The sequence below is a fragment of the Didymosphaeria variabile genome (assembly GCF_027946475.1).
Source record: "Didymosphaeria variabile strain IMI 356815 chromosome Unknown scaffold_5, whole genome shotgun sequence".
Taxonomy (NCBI): Eukaryota; Fungi; Ascomycota; class Dothideomycetes; order Pleosporales; family Didymosphaeriaceae; genus Didymosphaeria; species Didymosphaeria variabile.
Genome location: NW_026611624.1, coordinates 3,194,001 through 3,218,258, shown reverse-complemented (window position 1 = coordinate 3,218,258; position 24,258 = coordinate 3,194,001). Strand labels below are relative to the sequence as shown.

Genomic DNA, 24,258 nt, shown 5'->3' with positions numbered 1-24,258 from the left:
ATGGACTGTACTCTCTTTCCTTCCTTCGCTATCATTGTCCCTTCACATATACGCGTCCTGTAGATCGGGCAGCGTTTCCCGGCGGCTAAATTACCTACTCGTGCACTGTTTCCTTCCTACGATGAGCTCACCACCCGCGTCGAGCGTTTGGCCACTTATCCGAACTGGAACGCCAAGGTTTATTGTTGGATATATGGAATATCGTGCCGTGCAAGGTTGATTTCTATCGACCCAGATTACGCTGCACGTGGGCGCGCAATGACCCAACTTCATCAATCGCAAACTCAAAATCAGAACCACGGACCAACTTACTAGACTCCTCGAATGGTCTGGGCGGACTTATCAGAGCGACATGCGACGTTGTATATTCCCTTGTCGAAGGAAATTAACTCGGGCTGTGACGACCAATCGCCGTCCCTTGTTGATCAGCTAGCTTGGGCGGAAATATACAGCAAGACGTGGACCGGGTCGAAAAACATCTGGTGGGATGGATAGGTGTGATAGAAAGAAGAGAGTTGAAATCCCTCTAAATATCCTAGGTGCGATTTGTACCATGAAGCGGTTTTCCAGCATCTACCATACTTGGCAATGCCCGAAACTTGATCTGCTCTATTCTTCACGCAACCTTGGAACGCGAGCAGCAAGCTGTCTCACTGTCGCCTTTCAGCATGCTTCACAGGATACTCTATTACCTGATGCTATTCTCCAGCATTACGTACGCTGCTACATCTACCCAGTGGCGAAGTCGATCCATCTACCAGATCCTTACAGATAGATTTGCGAGAACCGACGGCTCAACGACAGCACCATGCGACCCGGGTTACGAAGGCTTCTGTGGTGGCACTTGGGCTGGTATCACACAGAAGCTTGATTATATCCAGGGCATGGGTTTCGACGCGATCTGGATCTCCCCTGTGGTGGAACAAGTCTCCAACCCTACACGGGCATACCATGGATATTGCGCCAAGAACATTTACTCCTTGAATGACAAGTTCGGCAACAAGGATGATTTGAAGACGCTTGCGAAGGCGCTGCATGATCGCGACATGTATTTGATGGTGGATGTGGTACCGAACCATATGGCTTTTGACGGGAATGCGACAACTACGGATTATAGCACTTTCTACCCTTTCAATGATCGCTCGTTCTTCCACAACGTTTGCTTCATTACTGACTGGACAAACGTCACGCAGATACAGCGATGCTGGCTCGGCGGAGAAATCAACCCGTTGCCCGACCTCGATACCACTCTGCCTGAAGTGCGGACAGAGTGGAATACCTGGATCAAGTCGCTAGTCGCAAATTACTCCATCGACGGCATTCGTGTAGATACAGCTCAAAACATCGAGGAATCTTTCTTTCCCGCTTTCGGCAAGGCTGCGGGGAGTCTTCGCTCTAGGGGAGGTTGCCAGCTACTACACGCAGTATGCTTGCAATTATCAAAGATACATGGACGGAATCTTGGGATATCCGGCTTACTACACATCGGTGTGGTTCTTCAATGACACTCGTGCCCAATCATATAACATGCTATATGACTTTTCAAACACAAGCGCACTTTGTAGGGATACAAGTCTTGTTGGGGAGTTTATGGAGAACCACGACAAGCCGCGGTTTGCCAGCTATACGGACGATATGAGCTTGGTCACGAACAATATCGCATACATCATGCTAAAAGACGGTATTCCCATCATTTACCAGGGTCAGGAGCAACACTTGAAAGGTGGCGAAGACCCCCTTCAATCGCGAAGCAATATGGCTGTCCGGCTATAACACAGATGGAGAGCTCTACAAGTTCATCAAAAAATTGAATGCAATTCGAAAGATGGCTATAATCAAAGCAACATCCATCGTCACATCGTTTCTCACAAGCAAGGCGACCGTCGTTTACTACGACGCGCACAACGTAGCTTTTGCGAAAGGACCAGAGAGCGCGATGGTCTTGACGGTGATCAACAACAACGGAGCCAAAGCCGTGAACTACACTCTGCAAATCGCGACATCTGGGTTTGCACCACTGACTGAGGTCGTGGAACTATTGACCTGCACGCGGACAACGGTTGGTCTATTGGGAAATTTGACGGCGACGGTGACTGCGGGAAGGCCAATGGTTTTTTATCCTTACAGTCTTCTCGGAGGCACGAGCTGGTGCGGACTGTAGATTAATCGCCACTTTACATAGCATGATTGCCTCAAGTTATTGCATGCGAGCCCAGTGCGCCATACCACTGCCGATGTTCGTACTATTTCTGAAGTTGTGCAGGCTCTACTTCTCCGTATGGGCACTTGTCATCCTTGTATGCTAGGCACGATATGATCTTCTGTAGGAATGTGGCAAAGTCCTGCATGTTGGTAACCACGATCGGGAGTGGCTAATATTCTAGTTCTTCCGAGGCTGTACCTCTCGATGACCGTGTCTCTATGCGAGTCTGTCTGTTTAAGTGGACAAAGCGAATACCTGGTATGTACTGATCGATGATGAATGCATCGGGTCTGGTCGCAGAGCCCACCCCATCTTTCCATATCGGGATACGTCTTCTACAGATTTCGAAGGCGTGTCTGTATACTTCAGGTCTAATCTCCGCAGGAAGATCCAAGAGTGATTCTACCGGTTCGGGCGGGCTGATAGTCCTGTCGGATTACTTCAAACGCAAGTATTATAACAATCAAAGATGCAGGGACTCAACCTACTATAGAAGCCGTGAATTGGCTAAAGTGCTATATGAAAGGTATTCATTACATAAAAAGGTGGCCGAAGAACCTTTGTATAGCATAATTATTATTAGTGCTTGTCTAATTTAGTGTCTTGCGGCTTGCGGCTTGCACATAGCGCATATCCATGCGCACAAGAACTGGTATCAAAAGAATTTTGACACAGAGTCACCAATACGGCACAAAACCTGACTGTCTGCGCCATTCAAGCCAGCGACAACCTTTCCGCTGGCATAAGCGTCGCCGGACTATCAGATGGCGTTCCAAATCTATTGTAGAAACGTGGGCACACATAACTCTGGGTATCAATATGGCCATGAAGATCCCCAGAAGGAAAAAATACGGAAAAAGAGGATCGCTTCATCATTGATTTCGGATTTCTAGCGTCGAAGACAGGTTCTAGTCCAGTTCCAATACAATTAATCATCAATGCGAAACTATCACGATGGCCGAATGATCACAAAAGGATACTGTTGCGGTCTAACCAGGCCAGCAATGCTTGCATGCCATGACGCAGCGCTTCCCAACAACATCAAAAACGGCGTTCACGAGCGACATGTTGCAGAGTTGAACCGCATCTATGTCGACGACAATGCACGACTGCGCTCAGACAATCTGTCTGACATTACAGACGCGGTCTTGGAGATCGGGTTCCAACCGGACACATCTCTCGTTCTATACTAGGCTTCTCTACGATAGTTGGGCAAAGACTCTTTAACTTTGACAATGAGATGATGACAAAGACCAGTCATCATGTCTAACCAAATTCAACTCGTAGTCCCTATGTCTAACCAAAATTCAACTCGTTGTCCCTGCTAAGTCTAATACTACGCGTTACCTATGTTCCCGCCGGGCTCCAGGGCCTTGAAAGTACATATCGCATCATAAGACCCAAGGGAGCATTGCAGGATTCTCACATGGCGGACACAAGACGTACTCGCCACGACAGTAATCGCAGATGAGCACTTTAAGTAGTTGGGAACATAGACTAGTATGCATTGAGCCTGTAACCTCGAATATCTACCCTATTAGTCAACAACAACTACCTTTAAAGATCCATTGCCATCTCCAGATGTCAGGCAGAACTTTCCAGCCGCAGAGTCTTTGCGTTTGCGTTATCTTGCTCGACAGGCGCGCACACATGCCGCCCTGCCGAGATACCGCCTCTCATATCCTTGATAGAGACACATCAACTTTCTGTCTTTCGCGTAACTCCATTGGTGACCGCACAGTGAAATTGAGAAGAATGACAGGCATGATGTACGCCTGTTCCAGAATCAACAGAAGGTCTTTGCCAAGCGCGCTAGTGAATAATCTGACCTCGGTTACACTTGCCATCTTCCCCTTGGGCGCCTCTGGTCCCAAGAATTACCTCTCATTCCATCATGACTCTACCACATGTACGCACGTCGGAGCTCCAGATCTTTGACTTCATGCCTTGTGTTATCTTGGATTTGGTCCCACTCGGAACCCGAACCCGCTGAGATGCAGATGTCCTTATATTGCCATTCAAGCCCCAGTCTGCGACCTCCCGAGTCTGAAGCCAGCCGTTGTCCCAGATGTCCACAGACCGCTCGCTGACTAGCAAGTATAGCCCCTCGCGATTTACTCTGTCAAGATGTCACTCGCTAGGATACTACCTCGCGCACTGCGTGCTAGGTGTCGGACGGAAGTTTTTCTTCAAGTGGGAGCCGATGGAAGGCTCGATCAACAACGAAAACTCTGGTCTACGACTCTAGACGTTGGCGAATTTTGCAATGGCAAGAGCTACTTGGTGGTCGATCTGTTGTAGGTAGCCGTGTTAACGTAGGCCTTACAATTGTTCTAGAACAGCAAAGGTACGTCATTACGGTTCATTGCATACCCTTACGTTTTTGTGATGACTGGAGGCGACTCCATACACTTGAACTGCAGAAACTGTAGTCTACTGTCATTCATACGTTGAGGTTGGCTTATGCTAGCCCGCGTTAAGAGTGATGGGGAGCTGCGGGTTCGATGGACGAGACTAAGAAAGCTCTGATAAGCGCGAAAAGGCTATGAGATACGCAGTCATGAATCAAGTTGTCGATAGTTGACTTTTTTCAGGTTTGCAAGATGCGCCGGCCATTCGCGCGGTCATGAAGCCACTTTCATCGCTCTACCATGCTTGAGTACTGCGCCGCTGCAATGCCCGGCTGCAATCTCTCGACCACAGCGAAGAGCGAGGTACTGTGCACGCCACCAGGTGACATGTGTGCGAGGCGGCCACGGAGCGGTCACTACGACGGTCCACCAGCGACTGGGCAAGTCCGCAGCGCCGGACTTCAGCTCATCGATCTGTACCGATTTCCTATTTGGAGTTCCCGTTTGCACAGCTTACTTATTTCCGATTGAACGCCTAGGAAACGCCAGCTTGCCGTCAAAGCTTCTATGATAAGTTGTAATGTCGTGTTGGTCGGCTGCAAATTGCGAATGCCTAGAAGCTCCCTTGGGTGAGTTTGCCGACCCCACGCTCGGTCTCCGTCTAGGACGCGCCGTGGGAAGCGTTCCCAGAGTCTGGTTCTAAGCTTCATCTGAAGCTGGGCCTCGTGTGGAGCCCTTCACCATGTGGCCAAACGGTGCCACGAAGTCCAAGAGACGAAGGCACGGTCGTGGTCGTGGTCTTGGTCGAGCGTTCGTCGTTCAGCGTAGGTTATCGCCTTCTAGGAAGGTTGAATGGCACCTACACTTGGAACGTGTTCGTCTCTTCTTTGGTACGATGCCGTACCGTACTACATGGGACAACGCGGGGTATGTGGGCGCGACAAGCTTTCGTCGCTTCTCGCAGGGCATTGCCTCGTGAGGGCGCGCTTCGAAAGCCACGGCGGTGTCCCGAAAGCGTTGGGCAACACGCAGCCTCAGCGCGTTCGGCGACAGGGGCACGCTCATTCCAGTCGTTCGAATACCGTATGCGATTTCGATCGACAGGGCTCGGCGATCATTGCATCATATCCTTCAGGTGCTCCAGCGCGGGTGGGGCATACGCAAAAGAGCGTCTCTCCTGTCGCATCGAAATGCCGGCAAAGAACAAGCACAGCGAGACACAGCGAGTCGCCTCCACGCGCCAGAGCCGGACGGTTCGTGTCCCCGACGAGCGAGCAGGGCGCACGTGATGTCAGCTGGCGTCTCCATGCACAGCCTGCGCAGGGCCGAGGGCAGGGCTCGTGTGGCTTTCCAGCGGGCGTCGCCAAACCGCCGCGGCTGCCGGCTGCCAGGTCCCTGGCGCCCCTGATAGGGCCAGCGCGGGGCTGGGCAGGCTTCTGATGCCGCTAGTCCCCACAGCCGTTTCATGAAACACCACATGGAGTGCGCGAAGACCGCGCGCAGCCATTCAAGTCCGACAAGCCTTCGAAACAGGAGCTGCCATGCGCCGCCCTCAGTGGCCGCCGACGATCGACCGCCTGTCCTCATTTACGATAGCTCTGGGCGGAAATTGCGTGCAGGCGGACTGGCACTTTTAATAGAGACGCCCTGTTCGCAGGATTCCGGACTACAGTCCTCACATCACCTTCCTTTCGTGCTTTTGTGTGCCCTTTCTTATACCACACGCTCCCTTTGCTACATTCACTCCGCAGGACGATCTTCGTACTGGTACCTTCTTTATTCTTGCAACAAGAGCTCTTCTTTAGAGCGTTCATTCATTCACCTATTCACTCTTTGATTCACCGTCGACCAGTATTACCTAAGACTCGACGTCACCGAACAAACGATATTCTCTGCGAGGACTATCTTCTACACCCGAGAAGGCACAAGCCAAGGCTTCCCTAACTCGGTCACACCTTCCATATACCCACATCCCAATTCGGATTTTCCGCACACATCATGCGCTACATTCTCACCGCGAGCGCCTTCGCGGCCATCGCGAATGCGCAGACATGGTCGCAGTGCAACCCCATGGAGAAGGAATGCGATAACAACCCGGCCATCGCGAAGACCTTCGAGAGCAATTTCAAGAGCGGAGAGGGTGCACTCAAGGGATGGCAGCAAACCGCAAAGGGCGCCGAGTTCACCGACGAGGGCATCCTGTTCAGTGTCAAGAAGACGGGCGACGCTCCTACGATCCAGAGCGACGGCTACCTCCACTTCGGTTACGTTGAGGTCACAATGAAGGCTGCCCGAGGCGCGGGTATCGTTTCATCCATTGTCCTCGAGTCTGACGATCTGGACGAGGTTGACTGGGAATTCATCGGCAGCGACGCCACCCACGCCCAGATGAACTACTTCGGCAAGGGCAACACCACCGTCTACGATCGCATGATCATGGCCGATGTTGCCAGCATCGAGGAAGTGCACAGGTATGCGCTGAATTGGACCTCCGATGCCCTGACCTGGCTTATCGACGATGCCCCTGTGCGCACCCTTAACTACGGTGATGCCAACGGCGGCAAGAACTTCCCCCAGACACCTTGCAACGTCCGCATTGGTATCTGGGCTGGCGGTGACTCCAAGGACCAGGGAACCCGGGACTGGGCTGGCGGCAAGGTCGACTACTCTCAAGCTCCCTTCAACCAGGTCGTCGAGAAGGTCAAGATCACCAACTACTCTCCCGGAAAAGAGTACGAGTGGACAGACAAGTCTGGCTCGTTCGAGTCGATCAAGGTCATCGACGGTGAGGGCGTTTCCAGCGGCGGTTCCGCCAACAAGACTGAGCCCTCCACCACCGAGAAGGCCGGCGAGAACGGCGCTGCTGCGACCAGCACTCCCTGCACCGAGGAGGCTACCACCAGCACCCCACCCCCGGAGGAGACTCCCTGCGACTGCGAAGTTGAGACTGTTACCGTGACTGGCCCTCCCCGAGCACCGAGACTTCTGATGTCCCGCAGCCGCCTCAGAGCACCCCTCCCCACCGCAAACTTCGGACAGCCCGCCCCCACCAGAGTCGACCAGCTGCACTGAGTCCACCACGGAGTCGGTCCCGCCCCCACCTGCCACCTCCGACTCCCCACCACCTGAGTCGACCAGCGAAGTGCCCCCACCGCCTTCCAGCTCTGATGTGTAAGTCATATCAAAGGAAAATAAGGAACTTGAATCTTGCTGACCGTTTCCATAGCCCGCCGCCATCCACCTCTGATGTTCCCCAGAGTCTACTCCCCGCCAAGCCCACCAACTGAGAGCACCAGCGAGGTCCCACCACCGCCGCCGGAGTCGACTTCTTGCACTGAGTCTACCACCGAATCTGTTCCCACCCCCTGCCACCTCCGACTCGCCGCCGCCTCCTGAGACGACCGAGGAATCGAGTACCGTTCCGCCCTCGCCTCCTCAGACCACGCCCCCGACCGAGGAGAGTAGCTCCGTCCCGCCGCCTGAGGAGACGCCTTGCACTGAATCGACCGAGTCTGTCCCAACTCCGCCAGCCACTTCCGACTCTCCCCCCCCAGCAACCGAGACTACCCCAGCTCCCGAGACCTCTGCTTCGGCCCCGCCGCCAGAGGAGACTCCTTGCACTACCACCACGGGAGGTCCCTCCCCACCGCCAATTGAGACCCTCCGACAACTGCACTACGCTCGTGAGCGTCACTGCGCCTCCTTACCCGATCACCCCCACGGGCGGCATCATCGTCGACACCAGCGCGCCTCCCAGCGTTCCCTACCCCACCAACCCCACGGGCGCCATCCCCAACCCGCCCAACGGCACCAGCCCACCTGTCCAGGAATTCCCTGGCGCGGCGTCCACCAGCACTGTGAGCTACCTGCTCGCCGTCGCTGCTGGCCTCATGGTGCTCGCTTTGTAAGCACTCTAGAAGACGGATATGGAGCTTCACTTCTCGGCGAATGAATGTTTAATGGGCGCTGGCTTGGTGGCAGAAACGTGGGTATAGACATGGACGGGGTGTGCACTAGACAGACACTCGTGTGTAATGTTTGGGTGTGGGAATCATTGCGATTGGGATTTCTTGGCTGTGTATATACCTTATACCTTTCTCTCTGTTCAACTTCAATGTCCGGCTAGGCCGGTTTACATAACCTCGATTCTGGGTTTATTCTCGCTTGCATTCTGGGCGCACCACGGGCATATAGACAGCATGAAAGATAAATTCATTGCATACAATCGATACAGGTGTCTTCATCGTGAAGAAGACGTGGAGACGCAACGACGCCATCACAGGTATAGCAGGTCATGAGCTTCTATGTAGCAAAATGGGATACAAAACGGTCATGTAGAGTTACCAGTTAAGCATCTGATGCGTACCTCTGTTGCGGACCGTTCTACTTCCTGAATTGTAATTGTAAAGCGGAAAGAGCTTCTTCTCCTAGTATTCGTTAATACAGAGTAGCAAAGGCATGAGGTACTTACCTCCAAACGGATCTACAAGGATCTCATCCTCTTCTGCGATCAAGCAGCCGCCCCCGAACTTGAGCTTGTGCTCCCCGCCTTCTTCAAACGCAGTCACTGCATGCAGTCTCGTGGCGGGTTCTGTGCCTTCCTTGAACCAAGAGATCTTCTTTGGCAACATACTCCGGTCCTCGGTGAGATTTCGGCCAAGAATCCAGTCCCCGGACATCAGGCGGCCATCCTTCAGTGTGAATGTCGCCGGTTCAGAGCCGAGTTGCGCCTGGACAACGCTGTCGGTGTTGGGGGCAACGGGAGCGACTGGCTTCCCGTTGATATGTATGGTGAAAGACTCAGTAAGGCTCCCCATCTCCAACTGTCGGCGGACAAAAATCGGCGATGGTAATGGCCAGGATAATGCGATAATGCCCACGAAGAGTAAGCACACAAAGAGGACAGGACCGCTTCTAGGCAGAGCGAGCATGGGTCAAGCGCGTTAGGTGATGGAGACGGAGGAATCTGGAAAAATCTGCGGCTGGATTCTGCAAATGTTGTAGTGATCAGGACGCAAGCAAATGAGAGTGCTACTCATTTCATGCGAGGAGTGTGGAGTTGGAAAGTTGGGCTTCGCCACTAGTCCTACAAACGTACCTATAGTATGTTAGCGCCATGGCTCTCTATAGTAGAAACACGGCACCTGCCCAATCGCGCCACCGCCCCGGCACCTTCCAAACGCGTACTCCATCGCTTCCCTTTCGCCCACTCAAGAGCCACCTCGGAGGCCCAAATGTACCGCCACCTGGGCCATGTTTCCTCCGGCTCCAATACTATGAGCGCGTAGCAATATTATTGAGCCAAGAGATGCCACTGGAAGCTTGCACGGCGTCAACCGAGTCCGTACCATTGGGCAAGTGCACCACAAGGCGGCGACTCTTTCATCCATGATGTCTCGCTCTGGCCGAAGTCATGTTCAGGTAGCCAAGACTCCACATTTCAGAGCATGTCCAATGTTAATAGTACTGTGCTAACAAACAAAAGGGACGTCTGATAAACTGGGCCAAGAATAAGCTCACTTGGCCATCAGCCGAGCTACTTATGCTGGACTAGTCCACGTCGCAGTGATCGTCCAAGCAATGCGGTGTATGCACCACCCCCATGTTCGTATCTGCGCATCCCTCCTGTTATCTGCGATCGGCAGCAGCATCTTGGGCTATCTCCCGCTTGTTTGTCTAATTGAACGACCCTAGACTCTCGGTTTATACGCCTATTCATGCATGACTTCGGGGACCTAACTGGCGAGAGGAAGATGAGACAAGATTCACCTTCCGCATCTGCTTCACTACCGATAACGTGTGATCACTCAGACATTCAGGTACATGCCATAGCCAATGGCGGCCCTAACCTCGCTTGCGTGCCCCTGGAAAGACCCCATAGTCGATGAACTGGGTAGAACATGTTTGGAAGGACCTTCACCACCACTGCTTGGTACGGGCTCGGCCGGTTTGTGGGTATCCTGGGCAAGAGCTGCGATTGTGTCGGCGTATACGACCAGACTGAGAGCCACCACTGATATAAATTGCACCATGTTCTTCTCAAGTCCTTCATCCAGTCGCTCCATTCGCTTCAGGACCAGCTCCCATCATTCTTCAGACCTTCCGGACAGACCTCCAACATGCAGCTCAAGAATCTCTTCCTCGCGCTGCCCGCACTCGCGGCTTCTCTGCCTACAGCTGAGCCTCAGGATGATTTCTCCGTCCAGATTGTTGGTGGATCTGCTGCCACCGCCGGACAGTTCCCCTACATCGTCAGTGTCCAGGTCTCTGGCTCGCACTACTGCGGCGGTTCCCTACTGAACGCCGACACTGTCATCACGGCTGCCCACTGCGCCACTCGATCGGCTTCATCTTACACCATCCGTGCCGGAACTCTCGTAGGTTATTCCATGCAATATCGAACATGCAGGTCCCCATGCTGACATACACAGACCTGGGCCTCCGGAGGCGTCACGTCCAAGGTTTCGCAAGTGATTGTCAACCCCTCTTACTCGGGTAACAACAACGACATTGCCATCCTCAAGCTGTCCACATCGATCCCCACGAGCTCGACCATCAGCTACGTCAGCCTTCCCGCCTCCGGCTCCGACCCCGCTGCCGGCTCTTCCTCCACTGTTGCTGGATGGTATGGACCCGATCCCCCAAGATCTCTCGATAATGACTAATCCATAACACAGGGGAACCACTACCTCCGGCGGCTCCTCGATCCCCGCCTCCCTCCGCTACGTCACCGTCCCTATCGTCGCCCGCGCAACCTGCCAGTCTGAGTATGGCACATCCTCTATCACCACCAACATGGTTTGCGCTGCCGAGGCCGCTGGTGGAAAGGACTCTTGCCAGGGTGATTCTGGAGGTCCTCTCGTTGCTACTGGCACAAAGACTCTCATTGGTGTTGTTTCCTTCGGTAATGGTTGTGCTCTCCGCGGATACGCTGGTGTGTACACTCGCGTTGCGACCCAGCTGTCTTTCATCAACTCGAACGCATAAATAGGGTATTGGGTTAAAAGTCTGAAGATTGGGGACGGATGATGTTCAGCTCTGGAGTAATACCTGGAGCTTGGATATTGGACCTGGCGATAGAACATCTTTGATGAGGAATGACTGGGGCGATGGCATCAGGGTCTTTCTGTGGGGGCTGATTCTGTTCGATGGAGCACTACTTCAAAACTGAATTTACTGAATTGACTATGGAACCGCTGACAGAACTATGCATTCCCATCACACTTTGACCAAACATTATTCAATCTCTTCCACTTTACTTCCCACATTCTTCCCTTCCATATTCATAGTTGCAATGTGACGTGCTTGATCCACAAGGTTCTAATATTATACCCGGAAGACAATCCTCATGTGCCCCAAGCAGTACTATAATCATCGAGTGCAAGTCGCCGTAGGCTGAGTGTGCTGGGAAGATCTCGATTTTGGCTGGACTCAGTCTGGAGGCTCGAATCAATCGAAGACCATTACAGGTGCGCTGCTTAGACGTTGAATTAGACGTTCAGGGGGGAAATGTACGTTGGATTTAAACATGGGGCGCTTGTTGCAAGCCAGGGTTATAGGCTGGGGAAGTAAGATGACCGGGTGTTGTGCAGATATGATACGCGTCGCCTAACTCGATCTGAATGCCCGCCCGGTCCCTCTACCCAACCAAGTGATTGCGACTCTTGCTGTACAATTACGCTAATCGGGTAGTATGGTGATCATGGGCCATATGCTACAGAAGACGCCAGGCTTTGAACCGCGATACCCTCTGGCATAAACAGTGAGCAGAGTCTGCTCATATGCTCGGCTTGCCGAGGTCGACTGCTCATCATGTGATATCTGATCTAAATCAAGCGTGAAATGGTCTCTGTCCATAGCATTAGGCTTCTCCTATCTCGAGTTCCTCGATGCAAGTGTAAACCTTTATAGCAACATACCCTCCCCAATAGCTTTCCTATGCCCTTACCGCCCCGGATGCAGCCCCAACCCCTCGACTCCCCGCTCTCTCTCCACCCACTTCTTCACAAATTTCCCCCTCTCCTTCTCCTCTTTATCCCAATCTGCCCAACTCCTCTTCACCTCCCTCTCCAACCTCCTAGCCTGAGATCCCGCGATGGCCTCATTCTTCCCCCCGATTCTTTGGATGGAACGCACTACGTGGCCGCGCCAGGTGGTATCCACGACGGGGGCGCCTTTGATGGTGTGGGAGGGACTTCTAGCTACAGGAGAATGGGTGTCGGGAGTGAAAGACACGGCTTTCTTGGGACCCTTGCTTTTGGACTTGGATGAGGAGTGTGACAAGAGGCTGGATCTGCGACCGGAGGTTGCGGCGAGCAGAGGCTCGCGTTGTGGTAATTTGGGCGTGTTATTATATACCTTGGTTATATGATAGATTATGAAGCTTAGGAGGCGCTGGCAAGGGCGGATGTGCTGGTGTCGAGTGGTGGAATCATGGGTATCTAGGGACGTGTCCATAGTCACCGTGCTGCAGATTCTGGAGCGCAAAGTGCAGGCTGATAAGACTTGGCTCGCGTTGGGATGCTGTATCTGGGCGTGTGTAGTGTATGCTGGTATGACTTGAGTCGCACTACGTTGTTGGAGTTGGGATTACGTATATGTGGTATATAGACGGTAAGGTTGAGATGGCGAGGGAACAAAGACGATGTGTCGGGCATTTGTAGGAGCAGTGAAATTGTCTTTTGGGTAATCTACGGTACAGTGCTGAAGCGACCCAGGCTTTACCGTTTCTCTTCCCGTGCGCACTCAACAGTTTCCTACAACAACTTTAACAATTACGTCAGATTATATATCCACAGATCGCCAGATGACCGTGAAAAAGGATTCCGCAACACTCCAACTGACGTGTACGCCTACATGTGATAAAAGACCTCTGCGGCGCGAACCCGTCCCAGTTCCAGCGTGAATGAGCTCGGCTGCAATCTCGGTTGCAAAGGTCGCGGGACAGTCTTATTGAGTTTGGCGCACTTCGTCTGTTGTTCCATTTGCATTGGTCGTACCTGATCCTCCTTCTCGTCGTCGTGGTTCCCAGATGTGCTTGGATATTGCTCTGCTGTCTGGCATTAGCGAAGTCCTTGACAGACCATGCAGTCGCGGGTCATGCTTTTCCGTCTACTCCGGTATTGCAGATGCACATAGTATGACCTCGACTGAGTTAAAGGGAACGTACATGAAGGCCCACCTTCGCGAACCTCTGCCCATCGTCGCTCGCGAACTTTGCGATCGCGTGCTTCTTTGTGTTTGGCGGCTCTGTGGGTGCGCCTGGCGGTTAAGTAGGTATTGAGGCGAGAGAAGAGGGTGCGGACTGCACTACAGACCATGGCGGCGGAAGTGACGTGTTGGGGGACCGGTCAACTCGCGCTTGGAAGATGGGGGAAGTCGTGTCGTGTCTGCGATCAGATTGCGTGTTCAATGACCTGGAAGCTGTGTGAGGCGGGCTGACTGCGCGGACTGCTCGTAAGGACTCATTGCGTGAGGAATCCGCGCGTTGTAGACTGTTGGGATGGAAAAGAGGGGAGAGGGGGGCTAAATTAAAAAGCTGGAACCAGGGCTCATGACCTTGCCTGTATGTGTAACACGTCGACTGGGAATGGTCAGTCCTTGACAGCGAAAGCTGGCTATGTCCCCAGATCGCGCATATCCAGTGCTCGGTACACAGAGCGTGCTGCTCGGCGCCCAAGTGAGCAAGACTAAGCAAGGAGAATGACTTGACGGAAAGAGGAACGAAGAAGGTCTGACATTGAGAGACAGCTTGGAGGAAGGCGCTAAAAGTGAGTACGTGAACCTGGTGAGTATACTTGGGTAGGCCATAACGAGGGCCGAAGCTCAAGCTCGTCTACAGGAGCAAAGAAATGCGAGTTAGTCAGCTGTGCTGCGCACTCGAATAACGAAGGCGCTTTGACCTGAAAGTCCAGTTGATTTTCACTATACAGGTATCGGTAGGTAGAGGGCCCGATAGATATTGTCGAGGAGTGACGGGCACAGCACGGTGGGCAGTTTCTCCGGGCTTGGCAAATCGCGGGTCAAGCGACAGTCGCGTCGCGTCTGCTGCTAGTCGTGCGGGCATGCACGACGACGCCTGGACGACCATGTCCTGACCGCTCACACCCACCTGTAGCAACACGCATCAACGCATCACGCGTGCAGGGACGAATTGACGCATCGCGCACGCCCGCGCAGCCGCCACAATGGGCCACATCAAGCACATCACGATTCAGGGCTTCAAGACGTACAAGAACCAGGTCAAGACCGAGTCATTCTCGCCCAAGAGCAATGTCATTGTCGGTCGCAATGGCGCCGGCAAGACCAACTTCTTCTCGGCAGTACGCTTCGTGCTGGGCGACGATTATGAGAACATGAGCAAGGAGGAGCGCCAGGCGCTGCTGCACGTACGTTGACTTAGGCATGCGACAAACAGGACATGTGCTCACAGGCGCAGGAAGGATCTGGCGCCCCCGTGCAGTCGGCCTACGTTGAGGTCGTCTTTGATAACAGCGACGGCCGCTTCCATAACAGCAAGGACGAGTTCACCCTCCGGCGTACCATCGGCTTGAAGAAGGACGAGTTCTCCATGGACCGCAAGAACGCGACTCGCCGCGAGGTTAACGAGATGCTCGAAGCTGCCGGCTTGTCGCGATCGAACCCCTTCTACATTGTGCCCCAAGGCCGCGTGGCTACACTCACAAACATGAAGGACGAGGAGCGGCTGAACATGCTCAAGGAGATCTCGGGTTCCAGCGTGTACGAGAAGCGCCGCGCCGACAGTCTGAAACTGATGAACGACACGGACAGGTCGTGCGAACGCATTGACGGCCTCGTCGACGACATTAACACCCGCCTGCAGGAGCTCGAGGGCGAGAAGTCGGAACTCGAGGCCTACAACAAGAACGACCGCGAGCGCCGTGCCATTTTGCATACCCTGAACACACGCATCGAGGAGCGTCTAGAGGCCGATCTCAATCGAATAGAGGCCCGGAGACACAATGGCGCTGCGGATGTTGACAGCCAAAAGGCTGTGTTTGTGCAAAATGAGCTGGAGATGGACCAGATTACTGATAAGACCACGGAGCTACAAAGTGAAATCGACTTGTTGACAGCCGAGCGAACCCGCCTAGAGGACGACCGACGGAAAGCTTCGCGGCAAAAAGCTGCCATCGAGCTTGAGCTTAACGATCTCACCGACGGCCAATCGGCTGCAAAGCAGACTCAGAAACAACGCGATAGGGAGCTGGAGCAGGTGCGGCAAGACATCACCGCCCGCGAGAATGAGCTCTCGGAGCTGCTGCCCGAGTATACTACGAAGAAGGAAGAGGAGGATAACGTCAATTCCCAACTCGCCGAAGCCAGGGGACAGCAGAAGCGCCTCTTTGATAAACAGGGTCGAGGTGCTTCATACACCAGCAAGAGGCAACGCGACGATGCACTTCGGACAGAAATCGACGGCATTACGATGCAATTAGCGACTAGAAAGTCTGTGCAGATGCAGACTGACGACGACATAAAGGAGCTTCGAGTAGACATTGAAACTCTGGAGACGGAAATCTCCGATCTAGAGGCCAACCTATCCAACGAAGGCGACAACACTATCGGCCATGGAGAAGCCGTTCAGAAAACCAAGGATGCTCAACAAGTGCTTCTCGACAAACAGTCAAATCTCAACCGTGAGCAATACAGATTGCAGTCGCAGGTTCAAAACGCAAGCACGCAGTTGCGACATGCCCAAAGCAGCCTCAATCACTTGTTGGACCACGCAACTAGCCGCGGTTTAGAGACCTTGCAACGTCTGAAGGAAAGGCACAACTTGACCGGCATCTATGGTACGGTGGCAGATCTGATCCAGGTTCCCGCACCTTATAAGATCGCCACAGAGATAGCTGCGCAGGCGTCACTGTTCCACGTTGTTTGCGACACCGACGAGACTGCAGCGAAGTGCATCTCGTTACTCAACAAGGAGAAGGGGGGTCGTCTCACTTTCATGGCGCTGAACCGCGTCAGCCCACGGAACACACAGATTCCTCAAACCGCTGATGCGCAGCCATTGCTACCAAAACTTCGATACGATCCCAGGTTCGAGAAAGCTATTAAGCACGTATTTGGCAGAGTTGTCGTTTGTCCAGAGCTCAGCATCTGTCAGAGCCTTGTAAGAACGCATGAAGGAGTCCTGGCCCTCACCCCAGACGGCGATCGAGCACATAGGAAAGGTGGATACCATGGTGGATACTTCGATCCCAGCAAGTCCAAGATCGACGCATACAATAAGGCTGCCGATCTGAGATCGCAAGTCGAGGAACTGGAAACTCGTGAAAGCGAGATCAGGGATGAGCTAGACAGCCTTCGACAACAGGTCACCGCTGCGGCAAGCGAGGTTCGCAAGGCTGAGTACCAAAAGAACCATGCTGAAGACAGCTACATCCCAATGAGGCAGCGATTACGCGCAAAACAAGCAGAGTTGCAGCAAAAGAAAGACCGACTCGAGCGTTTCCAGCGAAACGCAACGCAGATTGCGCAAGACATCAACAATCTTGCCAGTCAGCAAAGTGACCTTGAGGCGGAGCTTGCATCCGATTTCAAGAAGGCGCTGACAAGGGACGAGGAAGAGCAGCTGCAGAGTCTAGGTGGGACCATCAGAGAATTGAACAAACAAGTCGCTGAGATCACATCGCAACGATCCGACCTGGAGAGTCGAAAGGCGGAGATTGAGGTCGAACTTCGCGAGAGCCTGCGACCAAGGCTTGACCAACTGCTGGCTCAACAAAGCGGCTCAGGCAATGGCGGAAACCAGTCGACACGGTTGAAGGAAGTTCAGCGCCAACTCAAGGCTGTCGATAGGACGATTACAGACCTAGACCGGCAAATACATGAGCTGGAGAGCTCACGCGACGAAGCCAGCTCGCAGCTCACAGAGCTGGAAGCCTCGAGGGCCGAGAAAGAGCAAGTGAATCGCAAGATCGCAAAAGCCATAGAAAACCACCAAGGCAACTTGGATAAGAACATGCAGAAGCGCGCCGAGCTAAAGAAGCAACTGGATGAGGTTCAGCGAGATCTTCGTGATCTCGGTACGCTGCCTGAAGACATCTACCGCCGGTACGCCAAGTGGTCTGAAGACAAGGTAGATTCCAGTCCCTCAATATGCAGTGCTAAACTAACGTGGTGCAGCTCGCCAGCGAACTCGAGAAGGTCAATAAGGCCCTCCGGAAGTTCAAGAACGTCAACAAGAAAGCCTTCCAACAATACGAAGACTTCACCAAGCGCCGCGAACAACTAATTCAACGCCGCGGCGAACTCAACACCTCACGCGAATCCATCGAGAATCTCATCGAAGTGCTGGACCAGCGCAAAGACGAGGCCATCGCGCGCACGTTCAAGCAAGTCTCCAAATACTTCTCTGAAGTCTTTGTGCAACTCGTGCCCGCGGGCAAAGGACGGCTTATCATCCAGCGGCGCTCCGACCGCGAAGCGCGCCGTGGCGAAGACGACGCTGAAGAAGACGCTCGACGAGCCAAAGGCGCCTCGGTGGAAAATTACACGGGCGTCGGCATCGCCGTGTCCTTCAACTCAAAGCACGACGAGCAGCAGCGCATCCAGCAGCTTTCCGGCGGCCAGAAGGCGCTATGCGCACTCGCCCTTGTTTTCGCGATCCAGCAGTGCGACCCGGCGCCTTTCTATCTCTTTGATGAGATCGATGCGAATCTCGACGCGCAGTACCGCACTGCTGTCGCAGAGATGCTGCGGAAATTGTCCGGTAAGGGCGGGGAGAGCGGCGAGGGCGGAGGCCAGTTCATCTGCACTACATTCAGGCCCGAGATGGTGCAGGTGGCGGATAAGTGCTATGCTGTCAGTTTTGTGAATGCGAGTAGTAGGATTGATGTGTTTGATAGGGAGGGGGCGTTGGATTTTGTGGAAACGAGTCAGAGGCCGGGAGCTTAGGCGGTTAATGGGGCCCAGAGTAAGTATGTTGCGATTCAGATGTAGGGGGGAAACGAGAGACGGGTGGCGATGAAGCAAGAGGATTTCTATCCTGAAGGTTTCTTTTCATGTGACTATGTTCATGGCAAGGGTGCTACGTGTATGACACAGGGATCGGGCGTGGTATACCAAGGGTTCAATGGAGTCGAGGTCAAAGTCATTTCGTAGTTCTTGTGCTCTGCTTCTCTTGGTGCGTTACTATCATCGAGCAGTGTTTGCCGTGCAGACTGGTAGCGACGCAGAGGGCAACGGTGCGAAGGTTGGCATCGCGATGAACGAAGGCATGGACGCAGCTTTGGGAATTGCTTCATGTGTTGTTTGAGCGGGTCGCGCGACTATATCCGGACAGGAAGCATGCTTACCCTTTCGACAAGAGTACCGAATGCTTGGCCACTTCGCATGACTTTCCATACTGCCCCTACATGGCCATTCGTGTACGTTTGCAAGGAGACGGCTTCACTTCTCAGGACACTAGCCGCGGTTACGAGCAACGCCAAAAAGCAACGTCAAGTCCGGAAACACGCACAACAGCCTACACCCAGTTTCCGTCGTCATCAGCGATTCGTTGCGGAACTGCACATCAGGACGAATCGTTTCTTGACTGTAAGTCTTGAACAGTAAAATCTTTTTTTGCACACGTCTCGATGGTAGACGATGATTTCTGGATGCACAAGTGTTATCTTGATCCGGTTCCACATTTGGGTGACGGGATACTGTGTGGACACCGCCCAGCATCGGATACATGCAGCCAGGCATTGCGTACCTTTCGCAGCTGTATTGCTATATTTGTTTCGTCTAGCGAGTGGAAACCTTGCAACAAGGCAGACTAGGTCCTGGCGGCATGAATGCTGTCGTCTATGTAGGTGAACAGGGCCTGCAGGGTACACGATCCGAGTCGGTCGTCGGCAGCACGCAGGTTGCTTTTGCCGTGTAGCACCTCTCAATTCCCCTTGCGGGTGTCGATCGGAGCGGGAGCATCTGTTTCCGCGAGGCGGGGATGAGTGAGGCTTCATGGGAATCTACGTCAAAACGGAGGGTGCGGAGATTCTTTGCTCCACGTAGTACCGTCCACTTTGCTTGACCTCTGCCGTCGCGTCGCGATTGGATGAAGAAAGTGGTGATGGTCCGCAGAAAGTGTTTGTAATGCAGGACCGGGGGAAGCGAGTGTGGACGAGCGAGGGTGCTTGCCCTTTCCCGGATGCCCACGCGCCGCCGCCGAGCTGCCGATTCCGCCAACCTGCGGCCCCCATCCCTCCTTCTTCCCAGCTCGTACACTCCGACGGCCACCTCCTTTGATCCAACATGTGTGCGCTCGGCTTCTTCGCACGAGCACACCAGGCGGGGATGCGCGTCGAGCTCGTGCCGACGACGTTCCACCGCAACCGTTGCGCCAGCGAGTCATTACACGGTTGAGCGATCCCTGCTCCCGCATCCTTCTGCTCCCTGATTGCATGTCGCTCGGCGCGTGGTTTTAAGTACGACCGTTGAGCCGGGGGACTGGGTCGGGCTTCGTACCATGTCTACACCTCGACATCTGTACTGAACCACACGTGCACGCGCTTCTTCGTCGTCTGTCGTTCCCGCTCCAGCTTACACGTCCTGATCCCCTACCATCTGGAAAGGCCCTGCTGTCAACCATCTCATTCCGTGATCGCGGGCTTAGCGGCATCTCAGAAGCGAGGAGGGGTCGTCGAAGCAAACTGTCGAGGTTGGGGACTGCTGGCGAAGAGAAGTGGGCACCGCGAGAGCAGAGGGTGGCTGGAAGAAGAGTGTTCATCGCATGCATAATCATTCGGCGTTCCGTAACGTCACAAAAGTCCGAGTCTCAGCCTTACCGCGGCTCTCCTACGCTGAATCCTTCCACGGTTGCCACTGAGCCTCACTGCACGAAACTGGTTGCGCAATCAAGACCGGAAGCTTAGCCCGGACTACTCAGAACAAAGTAACGGATCAGGCATCCTCGAGACTGATGAAACCTTACACTCAAGGGTTCGAATTCCTACAAACAGAACGTTCAAGGCATACTCGGGCCAAAGTTGAGCCAGCATCCAGGTACCCAGAGCAATCTCAACATACACATATCCCAAGGCTGCACACATTTAGCACATCTAGCCCATCAGACAGACTACTCCTACTTCCAGCATGCCACGCAGAACTCGAGCATGCGCGACATGCCGCCAGAAGCGTATAAAATGCGACGCCACGATGCCCCATTGCCTCATGTGCATACGCTTCAACAGACAATGTCCGGGTCCCACCGATGCGCCCCTTCTCTTTGTGGATACATCTTCCTATCCTTCTGGAAAGAAGCCCCGAGCCAAGAAACCCTCGCCTCAAGCCACTTCTCTGGAAGTCGCTCGACGATTTGAAGACGGCAGAGGTATAGCGGTCGGAGTCGGGCAATTGCCGGACGAGATGGCCTATGTATTACAGGTGGACGTGAGCCCAAGATACGTTCTGGGCGAGGCATTCTTCCAAAACCTGACCGCATTTATGTGCGCTGAAGGCAGACATGTCCCAGGTGCAGTTCGGCGCACCCCGAGCTGGTTGCACGCCCTGCCCAGGATGGCCGCTACGCTTCCTCCATCTGCAGCACGAAGCCCATCATCTGCCAACGGGAACGAAGCCCTGGCCTTAGCCCTTCGAGCCACGACTGCGGCGTTCAGCAGCTTAGAGATGAGGAACGATGCGCTACTACACCATGCCTACGGGCTGTACGGTGGTAGCTTGCGTACTCAAGGGAGGGTACTGCAAGAGAGAGGCGACAAAGCTGGAGACTTGTACATGGTCATGACAAGTCTGATGCTGACTTTGTTCGAATCAGTGGTAGCAAGTTCTGGGGATGGTTTCGCACTGCACAACATAGCTTGTGCAAAGATGATCGACAATGCGCTGGAGCAGGTATCAAAAGCGCGGGAGCGCAAGACCGGGAGTGGGGCTGGAGGAAGCGGACCTGGACCCATGCTCGTCAACGTCTTCTTTCATGTCAGGATACAGCTTTGTTTCGTGTACCTTACCACGTCCGATCCTCGAATACGCAACGATCCGGCCATGAAACGCGTTCTTCTCGGAGCTTGCGGTTGGACCAAAGAGAAATTACCACTCAACATGCAGATAGTAACGCCCTTCGCAAGACTCATGGAGCTCCAGTCGCACGCAGGGGAGGTATTGTCTCCCACGGAATTCGAGCAAAAGAGACAACAATACGAAACAGCGAGGGATGAGGTCAATCAGATGTGGAAAGATTATGTTCAACAAAGCAAAGGACAACGACTGTGCTGGACCAGTCCCGGGACCGGCCATACCGACTTCAGAGACCCGTTCACTAGCTTGACATATGCGTACTTCAGCGCTTGCTATATACTTCACGATTTACTGGCACCAACATACGCTGCGCACGCTGTGCATTCAACGTCGGTACTACCTTACATGCTCCCAATGTCATCCCAAAGATCTAAACCGACCTCACCCATATCCTCGTCATCTAGCAATGTCAGCCCAATATGGCCTTCAGCTGATTCCACCACACCGAGCTCATCACCACCTTTCGATATATTTTCCGACCCCTCGTTTCCACCACCTTCTACCACCGACCACTACGCGCTGATACTTTCCGTATCTTGGTACCTACGGCTCCGTGACACAGGCTTCGCCTACCTCCGGCTGCATTCACCACTGTTTCTGGTCGCCATGTACGCACCAAGTTTGGAACAGAGAAGTGTCGCGAGGATGGTTTTTGAGGATTGGAAGGTCGGTGCATTGAGAGGCATTGGGTGCTTAGCTATTGCAAAATTGAATAAGGAGCGTAGAGTGGTTGAGAGCCTTGGACCGTAACGGTCGCCTATAGTGGCGTGACCTAGACATTGTGTACAGTGTTCTATTGTGTTAAAATCGGATGCAGAAGGCCGGTATAGAATAGACTTAGCGAAAATGATAGCGTAAATTGCATGCATATTGAATTTCTTGGAATGACTCACACGATGACGAGACTAGGCGCTTACGATCAGATCATGTCCTCGTAGGCGAGCCTCACGGCCTTTAAACAAGGTTACTAGTCAAAGCAGGAAATGATTTGGCTCACATTCTAGATGATAACTGCATACGGAAAGAATGTACCTCAAACCCACTTGAAAGATAATACAACACTTCCACAGTCTACCATTAACCTTACCATTTCCGGAAGCGCACTGAGTAAAAGGCGTGAAAGGCTTACACCGAACTCAGCAGATGCCACTTGCAGCTAGCAGCGCATCTCAACTTTCAGCGCGGAACGGCGACAACGCTACCATCCGACCCGACCTGTTCACCCGATATAACCGCAGAGTCCAACATTATTCTACGAGAGCAGCAATATTCCCTATCCCAGATATCAAAGCATACAACAATCAATATGACACCCGCACTCAACGTCGGTGTCCTGATTTATGCGAGCGCCGACATCATGGACTTCAGTGGCCCAGTAGAAGTCTACTCCACACGCCCACCACCCGGCACCCCCCAAGTTTTCAACGTCACAACTTTCGCACACACCAACCCCGTCGGCGCCGAAGATGGCGTGCTAGTATACGTCCCCGGTGCCTCCTTCTCGGAAGTCGAACAACGTCTCGATAGCTACGACATCATTGTAGTTCCAGGCGCCCATCCAGATGTTCTCGCTGAGTTCATTGCAAGCGAGGACGGCCAAAAGACGCTAGCTCTTGTACAGAAATTCGCCAAGTTACCGCCGAGAAAGGAGACAGGGCATCGTATCCTGCAGTCTGTGTGCTCGGGCTCGATTATCCTGGGTGCAGCGGGTGTTTTGGCAGGACGAACGGCGACTACGCATCATATTTGCTACGATATGCTGAAGGAGTATGCTGATAAAGCTGCGGGAGGGGACTCTGGAATCAACATTGTGAAGAAGAGGTGGGTCGATGGTGGGGAGACAGAGGCTGGTGTGCGGATAGTGAATGCTGGAGGGGTCAGTTCAGGGATTGATGCGAGTCTTTGGGTCACCGAGTTGATTTGTGGTGAGAAACATTACAAGTACGTGGAAGAGATTCTGGAGTTTGAGAGGAGAGGAGAGGGTCAGGCGTGGTGAGACGTATATGGGAAAACCATACAACAGCTCGTCGATTTCTTGTGTTACCCCCAGAATAGGTAACGCAGGGCCCATACTTTCGAAGTGGCGATGCATGTGAGTATCGAGGATGTAACGTGTTTTCCCCATAATGGCAATATACGTAACGTCTTCGGTCTACACGCCACATGAACGTTCCCGCTTACCATGTGCGAACAAGAACCAAACGATTGATCAGATGAATCTGTTGTGTTTGTTGGATCACAAGACATTGGAGAGTATTACGCTGGTGTATCAGAATGGTACCTAGGGGAAGGGCGGTGGGGATTCGGAGGGAGGTAGTTTTCATGCGGTTGGTTGTCTGAATGAGGAAACATAAGTGGTGGGATTGGGAAAGAGGCGGAAAGGCCGATCTTTTTGGTTGAGTATGTGGGTTGAAAGGGAGCTGAAGGTATTGAGAGATTGCAGTAATTCAGACACCTGCTGGTATAGATCAAGTGGGAGTGCAGTATTTGTATTTGCATTCGGTGCGTTTGGCGTAGAAGTAAGGGACATAACATTGGATAAGGTATTGGTCTCCTTGATGTAAACCGTCAATTGTAAAAAAGATGTGGTGTTATAATTTACATCTTTTCGCTCTCGTAAAGCTACGTATTTTGTAACGCTACGTGACTTGTGGG

At 53.2% G+C, this 24,258-nt stretch overlaps 6 protein-coding genes across 6 annotated transcripts; 5 read left to right on the top strand and 1 right to left on the bottom strand.

Moving 5' to 3' along the window:
* Window positions 1-668: 668 nt before the first annotated feature.
* N0V89_007530 (uncharacterized protein) lies at window positions 669-2,161 on the top strand (the record flags this gene model as incomplete). The annotated part of the gene is made up of 2 exons (XM_056216292.1): window positions 669-1,424; window positions 1,724-2,161. 2 exons carry the CDS (start codon window positions 669-671, stop codon window positions 2,159-2,161), a joined length of 1,194 nt encoding a protein of 397 aa, XP_056070539.1.
* A 4,391-nt stretch (window positions 2,162-6,552) lies between these two features.
* Window positions 6,553-7,626, top strand: N0V89_007529 (uncharacterized protein; the record flags this gene model as incomplete). Its single annotated transcript, XM_056216291.1, has 1 exon — window positions 6,553-7,626. One exon carries the CDS (start codon window positions 6,553-6,555, stop codon window positions 7,624-7,626), a length of 1,074 nt encoding a protein of 357 aa, XP_056070538.1.
* Window positions 7,627-8,937: 1,311 nt separating this feature from the next.
* Window positions 8,938-9,485, bottom strand: N0V89_007528 (uncharacterized protein; the record flags this gene model as incomplete). Its single annotated transcript, XM_056216290.1, has 2 exons — window positions 8,938-8,981; window positions 9,026-9,485. 2 exons carry the CDS (start codon window positions 9,483-9,485, stop codon window positions 8,938-8,940), a joined length of 504 nt encoding a protein of 167 aa, XP_056070537.1.
* A 1,188-nt stretch (window positions 9,486-10,673) lies between these two features.
* On the top strand, window positions 10,674-11,541 carry N0V89_007527 (uncharacterized protein; the record flags this gene model as incomplete). Its single annotated transcript, XM_056216289.1, has 3 exons — window positions 10,674-10,931; window positions 10,986-11,179; window positions 11,232-11,541. The coding sequence occupies 3 exons, from the start codon at window positions 10,674-10,676 to the stop codon at window positions 11,539-11,541; spliced, it is 762 nt and encodes a 253-aa protein (XP_056070536.1).
* Window positions 11,542-14,741: 3,200 nt separating this feature from the next.
* SMC3 (Structural maintenance of chromosomes protein 3) lies at window positions 14,742-18,480 on the top strand (the record flags this gene model as incomplete). Its single annotated transcript, XM_056216288.1, has 3 exons — window positions 14,742-14,942; window positions 14,987-17,662; window positions 17,710-18,480. 3 exons carry the CDS (start codon window positions 14,742-14,744, stop codon window positions 18,478-18,480), a joined length of 3,648 nt encoding a protein of 1,215 aa, XP_056070535.1.
* A 4,429-nt stretch (window positions 18,481-22,909) lies between these two features.
* On the top strand, window positions 22,910-23,599 carry N0V89_007525 (uncharacterized protein; the record flags this gene model as incomplete). Its single annotated transcript, XM_056216287.1, has 1 exon — window positions 22,910-23,599. One exon carries the CDS (start codon window positions 22,910-22,912, stop codon window positions 23,597-23,599), a length of 690 nt encoding a protein of 229 aa, XP_056070534.1.
* Between the last annotated feature and the right edge of the window lie 659 nt (window positions 23,600-24,258).